The 11,674-nt window shown below is 41.5% G+C and overlaps 1 protein-coding gene across 1 annotated transcript; it reads left to right on the top strand.

Annotated features, from left to right (window-relative positions):
- The first annotated feature begins 889 nt into the window (after window positions 1-889).
- RPL7 (ribosomal protein L7) lies at window positions 890-4,651 on the top strand. The gene is made up of 7 exons (XM_079140702.1): window positions 890-918; window positions 1,678-1,786; window positions 2,061-2,227; window positions 2,735-2,872; window positions 2,997-3,106; window positions 3,427-3,636; window positions 3,909-4,651. Exons 1-6 carry the CDS (start codon window positions 905-907, stop codon window positions 3,633-3,635), a joined length of 747 nt encoding a protein of 248 aa, XP_078996828.1. The 5' UTR covers window positions 890-904; the 3' UTR covers window position 3,636; window positions 3,909-4,651.
- Window positions 4,652-11,674: the final 7,023 nt, after the last annotated feature.

Here is an 11,674-nt window from a genome sequence, read left to right as displayed (position 1 = left end):
CGCCCCCGGCCCAGCCCCCAGCCCCCAGCCCCCCGCCCGTCGTCCGCCTAGCCGCGCGGGGCAGCCCCTCTCACATGGCCGTGGCCGCAGCCTCCAGCCCTCATTGCACCTCCCTTTGCGGCTCACGCCCCCTGCCACAGGTCGTCCCTGCCTCCGCCTGTCAGGCCGCGAGGTCCGCGGAGCCCCGGCCTTCATTCCCTGGCCGTCTTGTCCTCGCTCTTCCCGGTCTCACCACTTTCGTTAGCCAGGGGACTTCGGACGGCCCAGCCTGCGATCAGGCACTGCGGAAGACAGCCCTGTAGACTAGAGGACGAGGAGAAGGACCTCGGCAGCGCGGCATGGGGGGGTTGGTGCCAGACTCTAACTACGGGCGGCAGAGAGTCGGGGAAGCGGCCAAAAGTGACTTCGAATCGTTGCTAGCTGTTTGGGACATGATCCCAAAGGCTCTCATTTTCCTGGCTGGAATCACCATGGCGGTGGTTAGCCGCACTGCTGGTCAGGCGTCACCCTCCCGTCGGGCTGACTATGGAGTGATGCATGCCGGGGTTTGTAGTTCGTACCCAAGAGGCGTGTTATTTGGTTAAGTTACAACCAGGAACTCGAGCTAAGCCTGTCAACGCAACCTAGGGATTAGGACCCCGAACAGTCAAGGTGTCACCACTCCTAGCTCTTGAATTGATTAAAGCCTAACCAGCGCATTTGCTTTTCCTACACAAATTTTACCCGAAAGTTTATTGGAAGAGATTAAGTCGGGCATTTCTTAATTTTGCAACTGCGAGGTGGGCTCTCAGTTCTCAGTTCTTTTCTGGCTTATTTTAGGACGCCTATAAATCGTGGGGCTTCTCGCGCAGTCTTTAAGTGGAAAGTGCGCATGCGCTAACTTCCTCTTTTTCCGGCTGGAACCATGGAGGTTGCCGAGTAAGTTACTCTTCGTCCTCTCGAGAATCCGTTGCCATCCCCGAAAATATAGGCCATTTGCCTCATTTTTTTCCCTGTTTGACCTTAGCTCCTACCTTTGCCCACTTATCTTTGTGTTTGTGACGCTCCGTGACACCAGTGGGGACCCCAGCCTGGGATGGGATGCGGGCGGCCTTAAGTGGAGGTTTCTGAAGTACCGGGAACGAGGTACCACCGCAGAATTTGTGTGTGCAAACCAAACAGATTGGGCCGAGGTCTTTCGAGGCCCGCATAAAACCTGTTGAGTTGAATGCATCCTTGGCTAGTACGTGGCCCAGGCGTCTTTGCAGGCCGTGGCTTTCAACGTGTGTTGCTTGGGACTTGAACCAGGGTGGAGTTTCATCTTTTTAATATTGAGAATCCTAGGTTCTTTAGACTGAAAATCAAGTGTCTTGTATTAGTCTTTTAGTCTGGTACGTTTTGCAGTATATTTTCTAGATATATTTTGTGTAGATATATTTGTTGGAGGTCAGGATTGGAACTGGAACAGTTAATTCTGCTAATGTCATGTTTGCGATTGCAGTTTATCTAACGTGTGTGTTAAGAGGTGAAAATTACTGGGAGAAATCTGAAAAATATTTTTTAGGCCAGAGCATATTGGGGTAACTAAGATGCCAGTGACCCTGGGTATGTTAGCACGCTGCTCAGTACAGGATGGGAGTGATGCAAGGCTTAAAGGTTTTTGAACTACTGATAATATTCTTTATATGCTAATGACAGAGAGAAGAAAAAGAAGGTCCCTGCTGTGCCAGAAACCCTTAAGAAAAAGCGAAGGAATTATGCAGAGCTGAAGATAAAGCGCCTGAGGAAGAAGTTTGCCCAAAAGATGGTAAGTAAAGTTTTGGATGTACTTAGATTTGAGAAGAGTTCTGTGATTGGGATTGAAAATGAAGAGAATGTTCTTAGCTAGACTTGTGTACTTCACTGTTGTACCAAGTAATGGCTTAGAGCTTATGTGGCATTCTCATATAAATGTAGCATCTGCTTTTTGAAATGTTACTGTACTGTGGCAAGAAAAGTTGAAGGGAAGATAATTTTTAAAATTGCTATTGCAGATTGTGTTTGGGAATTAAGAATCGTGAATAATGGTAATTGCTTTTCAGCTTCGAAAGGCAAGGAGGAAGCTTATTTATGAAAAAGCCAAGCATTACCACAAGGAATATAGACAGATGTACAGAACAGAGATTCGAATGGCTAGAATGGCAAGAAAAGCTGGCAACTTCTATGTACCTGCAGAACCCAAACTGGCATTTGTCATCAGGATCAGGGGGTAAGTTCAGTTTTTATTGCATTTGGGTTTTAAAGGGAAGTTTTAAAAACCTCAGTAAAATTTCCCGTTAATTCGGGAAGGACACTGATTCTGAAACATGGGAATAACAATGTTTTAGGTGTGACTAGAAAAGGAGTGGGTGTCATTTTAAGGGATTAGTTGTAAGCCCTCTGCCTAAAGCTCCTGTCCACTGTAATTGAACCCAGGAGGAATTCAGTGTCTTGTCAGTTGATTTCAGAAGAAATTAAAATGTGCCATTAGTATCATGCTATAACAAAGGTAGAAGTCAGAACCTTTTACGTGTTACTCGTACTTAACAAAAATAGTTGAAGAGGAAGCAAGTTAGTGAATAACAAGTTATAGAATAACAGGAAAAACTGAACTTTGGTCTCTTTAATATGAGAGTATTCTTATGTAATAAGTGGGATGTGTATGGTCAGTTTCTTTAGTTTCTTGTCCATTAATAGAAAAAACACATAAAATTTTTTTGGTCCCTTTTCACTGCAGTATCAATGGTGTGAGCCCAAAGGTTCGTAAGGTGTTACAACTTCTTCGCCTTCGCCAGATCTTCAATGGCACCTTTGTAAAGCTCAACAAGGCTTCAATTAACATGCTGAGGATTGTGGAACCATATATTGCATGGGGGTAAGAGCCTTTGTCCTTTTATTTGTGCTTGGCAAGTAGAATGGCATGGCAAGGGTGGATTTTAGATGTTTTAATAGTGATAATCTTTTTCTTTGATCATTCATGTCTGTTTTTCATATTTCAGGTACCCAAACCTGAAGTCAGTGAATGAACTCATCTACAAGCGTGGCTATGGCAAAATCAATAAGAAACGAATTGCCTTGACGGATAACGCTTTGATTGCACGATCTCTTGGTAGGTTCTCTTTGTTTTGGGGAAAGTTCGATATTAGATGAAAGTGGTATTTTCTATCCTCCCATGGCCCTAATTTTCTCACTACTAATGAACCTTCATATATTTCCTATAATATTTCATTAAAGAAAATGTAAGATAATTTCATCAGCTTAAATCTTGATAAGAGTGCTTTAGCTTTGAGCTACATCCCCATCCCTTTTTAGATATACTTGATTCTTTTTACTTTTTGCATTTAGCTCAGCCTATAATTGTGCTTGTTGGATGCCTTAAAATGTAATTTTTTTTTTTTTTTAACTTTAATAACCATTAATTTTTTCCAGGTAAATATGGCATCATCTGCATGGAGGATCTGATTCATGAGATCTACACTGTTGGAAAACGCTTCAAAGAGGCAAATAACTTCCTGTGGCCCTTCAAATTATCTTCTCCAAGAGGTGGAATGAAGAAAAAGACCACCCATTTTGTAGAAGGTGGAGATGCTGGCAACAGGGAAGACCAGATCAACAGACTTATTAGAAGAATGAACTAAGGTGAGAAACTGCATCCTGAGAGAAAAAAGTAGTCTTAATTGAGTGAATGTGGTAATTTGGAATATGATCAGTACTGCTCAGTGGGGTGGGGTGGGGGAAGTGTGTGATTTGTTGTCTCTTAAGAGTCTTCCTGGAGGGAAGGAACCCTCCATCTTTTTTTTTAAATCCATTTAAAAATGGAAACTGGGTGTCCTTTAAAATATAACTTACTAATGTTCATTTTTAGCTGCTATGGTCTTTCCTTAATAGGTTTATTTTGTTTTTCCTTTCAGGTATATACCATCATATTTTTGTAATCTGGTCAGTTAATAAAACAGTACCTGCTCTCAGTGTATTGGTGACTTGGTAGTCTGCCTCTGCCTTCCTTCAACTATCGTGCTAAATCTTGGTGTATGATCAAATTCAGTCATATCAACAGAAAACCAGGATCAAGTTTTTATCTTATGAAAAAAAATTTTTCTTGGGTTCGTTGAAGGGTTTTCATATTACCATACACATTTAATTGCTGAAGTTCCATGTCTCTCAGACAGTGACTTGCCTGAAAAACTACCATGTAAGTGTGTTGTTATCCTTTTGTATACCACTTTTACATTCTTATTTTGCATCTTTTACCCAAATTTAGATGAATTATTAGTAATTTTATTATACATTGTGGATATTATGTAGAAGAAATTGGATTAAAACACTTGCAGTTGAAATGAGTGAGCAAAAATTTGAAGTACAAAGTCTTTACATGTAGAGTATAGCATAAAGTATACAATGAAAGCAAAATTTTTGTAGTAATTGAATTTTATTACCGAGAACCTGATGGTAGCAGTGTGAAACATATCCCTTGTTGATTTTTTGGCACCAGAATCATTAACTGATTTTTAATAATTGAAAGTATCTAGAACAATATATTAGGAATTTTTAAAAAAATTTCTTCTGATACTGGAAGGTAGTTCTATGGCTAAGTTTCTTTAGAGTTCATGGAGAGAAAACAAGAAGATAATTTCATAAAACCATGTTACATGTTTATGAGAGTGTTTTGTCAGAAATTTGTTTTCTTAGTGAACTGTGGGATCAGTGTAAAAAAAAAAATTATATGTTAATCTCTAGGTGGAGCCAAAGAGTTTAAATTTTGAATCTTGCCCTCTTTTGCTGTTAAATATGAGTACAAGACCCTGGTTTTTGCACATCCTCTGTCCTAAGATGTAAAGGTGTCTCAGAAGATGTTAGAGTCTGGTTGATTTCCAGATTTTTGGACAGTGGTGAGGGCCATCAGTGGCTTTTGCAGGATCAGAATGAAGTTGTGTAGATGGCATTATTGCTAACTGCCTAGGTGGGGGTATGTACAATGTTAGAGGAAGTTTTTAGGGGAATGGAAATAACAAGTGTTTAGATACAGGGTTGTAGTATTTAGCAATTTTTCTTAAAGAGCAGTTTTAGGTTTACAGCAAAATTTAGCAGAAGTGTAAAGGGTTACCACGCATTCCGTCTCCATACACAGCCTCCTCTGCTGTAAACTCCCTACCACCATCTCAGTGGTATATTTGTTAGTCACTGAATTTATATTGATATATCACCCAAAGTAGCAAAAAAAAAAAAAAAAAAAAAAAAAGGTAGTTGATGAGGTGTAGGAGTACCTGGGATGAAGAAGTAGGGTGCTGATTTGATCACTGGTAAATAGGACCAGAGAGTAGGGAAAAGTGGGAGGGATTGCAGAGATCCAGATGGTCCACTCTGAAGCTCTTGCAGGGGGATTAAGAAATTGAGGCAGTTGTAGAGAGTATGGGGGTAAGTAGGAAAAATTTACAGCATTGCTGTCAGGTGATGACAGCAGTTTCCTAGAGTATAAAGTGAGATCTGCCATCCTAGAATTGTGAGGACAGAAATAAGTGGGTATGAAAGTATTTTGTGAACTGTGGAGATGAGGTTTGGCACCTTATTTTACTTAGGAAACCTACCTCTAAAATGATGCCATCATTTACAAAGGGTGCTCCCCCAATTAATTTGAGTCTTGGCACATTACGTTCAAAAAGTCACCTCATCTTGATTTCCATTTGTACCTTTTTAAAGCTCTATCTAATAAATCTTCCCCTAGCTGTCTTCATAAAAGGGTATTAGACTCATTGGCCTTTGACCAGTTTTACTTACCTTTTGAAGGTTCATTTTTGGTTTGCTAGATCCAGTACAAGTTTTGGCACCAGGCTCTTGGGTTCATGTCTAGTCTCAGTCTGGGCCAATAAGTCCGGCTCAGTTTCTTCATTAGCAAAATGGGGGAAATAATGGCACCTGGTTTCATAAGCTTCAGTGAAAATTTGTTTCATGTTTCATGAAGTGTTTGGTATTGGTAGTGAACTTGAGCACTTAGTTCAAATGTACAACTGGGAGCAATATAAAATAGCCTCTACTTTTGTGTGTCACTCTGATGGACAAATATGGTAAGATGAGTGCTACAGGGAGGTACATAGAGCCTCTTACATCTTTTGGGGGCCCAGAAAGATTGACAACTTTGTTTTTTGGTTTTAAAAATATTTCTTTTTATTTATTGATACTGGGGATTGAAACCAGGTTGCTGGGGCCCTTGCTGAATTGCTGAGGCTGGCCTTGAATTTGGGATCTTCCTGCCTCAACCCTCCCAAGTAGCCAGGATTCCAGGCATGCACCATCCCTACTCTCCTTACCCCACCACTGTTTTCTTTGACACATTTGGTGTTAAAGCAGTTTTGGTTTTGTTTTTTTACTGGGAATTGAACCAAGGTGCTCTACCTTTGAGCTAGTGTTTGACACAGGACATGACTAAATTGCTGAGGTTGGCCTCAAACTTGGGGTTCCTCCTCAGTTGCTGGGATTATAGGTGTATATCACTGCTTATAGCTATAGCATTTCTATCTGGAATTTACTTTTCCCAGCTACTCCCCAGTGAAACACTTGATTCTTAACCTCTTAATGAGGTGCATTGTAGGCACTTCACTCTTGATTGAGGGGCTCTGACCTCTTAAGCCATTTAAAATTTCGAGTCTCCAGTTGCATATTGCAGTCATTGGGTATTTGGAAATGGGGAACGTAAGAGAAGGAGTGGGGTTTCATGGAAAAGATGATGTATGTAGTAATAGAACGTTAAGAGAATACAATTCATGCTATGTAAACTGAAAAATTTCACAGAGGAGGTAGAATTTGGACACCTGATGACAACAGAAAAGGCAGAAGTTTCAAGTAGGATTGTAATAGCCAAGAGGGTGTGGAAGGAAACCAATAAAGGTTTGATCAATGCCAATGTGATATTAATCCACATAATCCTGTGTAGGTGGTTCTCTGCTTTGCAGCCACAGAGCTAAATTCATAATGTTTGGGATGGGTCCCAGACTTTTAAACTCCTGAGTGGTTTCTAGTGTGCAGTCTGGGTTTTTTTTTTTTTTTTTTTTTTAGATGAGAGGTTAATATTCCCCCAACCTGGGCTACTTCAATTCCAGGTCTAATTTGAGTTGGAAGATTGAAGTATCCAGTGTTGAGCAGTTTTCATGGGCTTCAGAGGAGTCAAACCGTATCACCGACTTTTTGCAGTTCAGTAGGGGGACGCTCAAAGAATGAAAATATAACTTGAGTACTGAGGCTTAAGATCCTACTGTACAAATTAGTGTACTTTGTCTCCACCCTAGGAAGGAGACAACCTAATCTTTCACAGAAGAACAAAGATGGTGGGGTGAAAGGGTGTGACCTTGGCACTTGGCTAAAAAACCCAGTATCCAGGAAAGCCTGATTACTTTGAATCTGAAAAGTTAGCCTTTGGTACAAGTTGATGCGCTAACAACCCAGAAAGCTAAAACTTCATGTACTTTACGACTGCCATTATCCACCCTATTTACCTCTCGTGTTGTGTCACAACTGATGGCTGTTAAACCGGCCTTGTTTCTGCTTTTGCCCACCTCAGCTCCCCAAAGCAGCGACCTTGAGGGCAGTGACACTCGGGTGCAAGTCCTGGGAGTACTGACAGCCTTCTGGTCTTACCCAATCATACACCCTGGACCGGGTTCCTTTGCAGGACTGGCCTGCACCCTCGTGGAGTGCAGCCCGAAGCCCCAGGCAACAGGCGCCTAGCAACCGATGCGCGGGTTGGACGGGCGTGGCAGCAGCTGCCCCCGGCCGGGCGGGGCTGAGCCACGTTCCCCAGCATCGCAGGGCTGCCGGCCGCGGAGCATGAGCATGCTTGTCCTGAGAGCAGCTCCCATGCGTGTGCGCGGCCGGCTGCCTCGTCCCACAGTTACGGACACCACCAAAATGTGGCCAGTCTGGACCGGGGGCTCGGGTCAGCACAGGGCCGCCGCTGGCTCCCGCGATGCCCGTTGCCCCCACTGCAGTCGTCGCTGCCAGAACCACCGCCCTTTTTACCACGAGCCAGGCACAAGAAGCTCCTCCCCTCTTACGCGGAGCTGCAGGGACAGTGAGTGCGGGTGCCTGGCCGGCTGGCCAGTTAACCCCCAAGAGCTGGATGTTGGGCGGGCCGGGGCATCGGAAAAGGGACATTCCTGGGTCAGGCCTGAGAGGGAGGATGGATCCACTCCCAAGAAAGGGTAAAGGGCCTAGAGAGGCACCTGGGCCGCTCCCAAGTATTCTCTTGAGACCTTCTAGAGGGGAGCTGCCAGAAAAGATTAGTCAAGAAGGACCTGACTACGTCTATTCTGAAGGGTCAGGTGACAGGAGGGAGAATGAACCAGGGGAAGAGAGCTTGCTTGCCAGAACTGTATAGGCCACTCCCACTACCCTTCTGGTACGGGCAGGCACATCTATTCATTAAGTGGGCACACCTTTACAGGTTCACTCTCCACCCCTCCCAGAACTTAAACCTTAAGGGGGTGTGGGATGTGTTCACTTCCTTCTTTGATTACGAGTGTCTGAGTGTCTGCCTTTCTCCCACACTTGGCACCCAGTCAGATGGTCCAGGACTTTGGAGGCTGACCCTATTAAGTTGTCTTAACCCTGTTTTCATTGATAATTTTGCTTTGTACCATTTCTGATTTATCTATAATTTGTGTGCTACTTTTTTCACTGGGGCTTAAAGCTACTAGAAAATAATTGTATGGCAGGTAGGCTTCTATTGTACTGGTCATATTTTCAACCAGCCTTTTTTGGGGTCATGGGGTCATAGACCACATGGAAACTGTAGAGCCTCTCTCCAGATAAATGCAAACAATTTCACAAACAGTTTTAAGGTATTATTCTTCCTGAAGCACAAAAATCTCTGCTCTTCAAATATGACTGTGTGTGTACGTATATATTCTTAAGAGTGTTAAAATCTGTTAAAATTTTAAAAATACTTCTGATATTTCTATTTTAAAATTCTTCCTTACATATTTTTGAAATTACATTATAGCACCTTGGTCCTTCTCATGAGAACACCACAAGTATAGAGGTGAATGTCTTCTTCATTTTCCACTACTTTCTTTTTAATTTAGTGTTCATCCTCATATTCTTTTTTTTTTTACCAATTTCACACAACTTTATTTAGCACATGTTTCTAGAGACTTGTTGTATATGAGAAGGGGGAGGAAAAAAAAAAAAAACCAGATCTTCCCAGCCAACAAAATACTAAATTGCTTTAACCTCCTCATTATTATGATATTCTTTTTTCTTTCTTTTTTGGTCATGAATGAAATTATGTATAGATTCTTTTGAAAAATTTCTTTCCATTTAAGATACAGAGAAAACCTTTCATACAACTTTTTTACTTAGGGGTGTACCAAGAATTTCATACAACAGATGTATCAATTTATGTAACCACTCTTCCACTTGAGATTATTTCCTTTTTTATTTTTCCTCCCTGTTACAAACAATGCAACAGGGAACATTCTTACACCCAGGAACAGTTCTATAGAATAAGTTCCTTAAAGCAGAATTGCAGGGTCAGATATATGTACATTATAAATTTTGATAGGATCTTGCTTTCAAAAAATTGGTTCTATTATATATAACTATAATGAACTAAATTTTTTTTTAAATTATAAATCTAAAAGAAAATAACGAACAACCTTTTCCCACTATCCTTTACTTGTTCCAGTATCAAAATACACTATTTATTTATTTATTTAGAGCAAAAGGAAAAAGTAGGTTTATTGCTTTGCTAGCAAAGGAGAAACACAGGGGACTCCTGTCCCAAAGGCTGTGAGTCTGCCCATCAGCAGGAACAGGGGACTTTTTAAAGAGGGGATTCAGAGAAAATGAGATTAGGGAGGAAAGGTAAGAAGGAGAAGATCAAGGAAAAGATCAGGGTGGAGAAGGTTAGGGAAAAGAAGATCTGGAAGGAGGTCAGGGGAAAGGTTGGGGAAAAATGAAAAAACCATGTAAGTTTCAAAGCAACAAGGGATATAATCAAAGTGTCAAGTGAACCCCTGATAAATTTCCCCATTGTCAATTTCTACCTTTCATTTCTATGGAAAATTGGCAATAACATCTCCAAGCTACTTCCTGAAAGGGGACATAGTTGAAGGAAGTAACCTGAAGTTCTTATTCTCTTATCAGGTGGAGTGTGGACCGTTAAGGGCATTTATCATAAGAGCAATCCAGAGGTTCACAGTGGCAGATGGCAGGTGACTGGAAAAGGCATACATAGGGCAGAGATCATGCTAAGACAACAATAAAGACAGCAAAGCATTACTTTTTTGTAAATAGCACAAAAAATTGCACAAATTTTAAAAAACATCTTTAAAGAAAAGATTCTGAATAACCTTTTCATCAGCAGGCTGTGATAAGGAAAAAATGTTTATTAGTTTAAAAAATAGCTTCTGCTTACTGTTTAATTACGTCAGTCAATGTGCTGAACACTTCGAGAGTGTTTATAAAATTCACTCTTCACATACCTTATGAGAGTCAGAGGCATGACCATGGTTATGTTGCTATTGAAGGGCAGAGTTAGTATTGGAATCCAGGTTCATTTTACTCCAATGCCTGTTCTTTTAGGATTTGAATTCTGCTCAGTAATTGCCTGGAAATTGTGTTTCTTTGATGTGTTAGTTTTTCATCCCTGTGTCCAAATACCTGACCAGAACAACTTAGAGGAGAAAAAGTTTATTGTGGCTCAGTTTCAGAGGTTTAGGGGACCATGGTCGGCCAACTCCACCACTCTTGACCAAAGATGAAGCAGAAAGCTGCTCAGCTTATTACAGTGGGGAAGCAGAGAGAAAGGAGGAGGGAGGAGTCAGAGGGGACATGATATAACCTCTGAGAGCACACCCCCCCCAACTCCTTCCAGTCACCCCACACACCTTTAGCACCCAGCCCATTCAAGTTAGGATGGATTGATTAGGTTATGGGTCTCATGATCATTTTGCTTACCGCATTAACACAGGAGCTCATATTCAAACCATAACAGTTGGGCAGTTTGAGGATGAAATGAGATCCTGTGTTTGGTGTTAATTTCCTTACTCCATATCTCTTGTGTAATTGGATATGGTCTAATGCCTCCCATGATGCTGGTTCCTCTGGACTCTGTCTCTTCAGTCACTCCTCTGCGTTTTCTTCATCTTTCTGTTTTGCATATATTTTAAGGAAATCACTGGGTTTTTATTTTGTTCTTTTTTGGAACTTCTTAGCTAACTTTAATGTAGCTTTTGGCCTCAATTCTTACCTGTAAATAGGTAACATTTTTCATCTCCAAACCAAGCCTATAACCCTCCTGCTACTTGGGTCCGGGTTATGTATCTCCACTGGATGACTTGTACTTCAATTGTATCTAAAACGGGTCTTATTGCCCTCTAGCCTGAAACTAACATGTTCTCTTTGAAATTAGTTCATGGTTCCATAATTGTTTTAGTCATTCCAGTTCATCTTTGACTCTTCTTTGCCAAACTTTCCACATTCAATGTACTATCATTCTCTCATTCTCACTGCCACACTGCTCTAATTTGGGCTCTCTGGACTATTATTAAAAGTTGCCTAACTAGTCTCCTACCAGATTAATTTTCCTAAAGCATAGCAGTGAATATATGCCACACCCCTATTCCAAAACCTCCAATGGTTTCCCATTCCTCAGAGAAGAAAGTATAGCCACTTGCCCAGCATT

The sequence above is a fragment of the Sciurus vulgaris genome (assembly GCF_902686455.1).
Source record: "Sciurus vulgaris genome assembly, chromosome: 1".
Taxonomy (NCBI): domain Eukaryota; kingdom Metazoa; phylum Chordata; class Mammalia; order Rodentia; family Sciuridae; genus Sciurus; species Sciurus vulgaris.
Note: the sequence above shows the minus strand (reverse complement) of the source record. Positions and strands in the feature narration are given on the sequence as shown.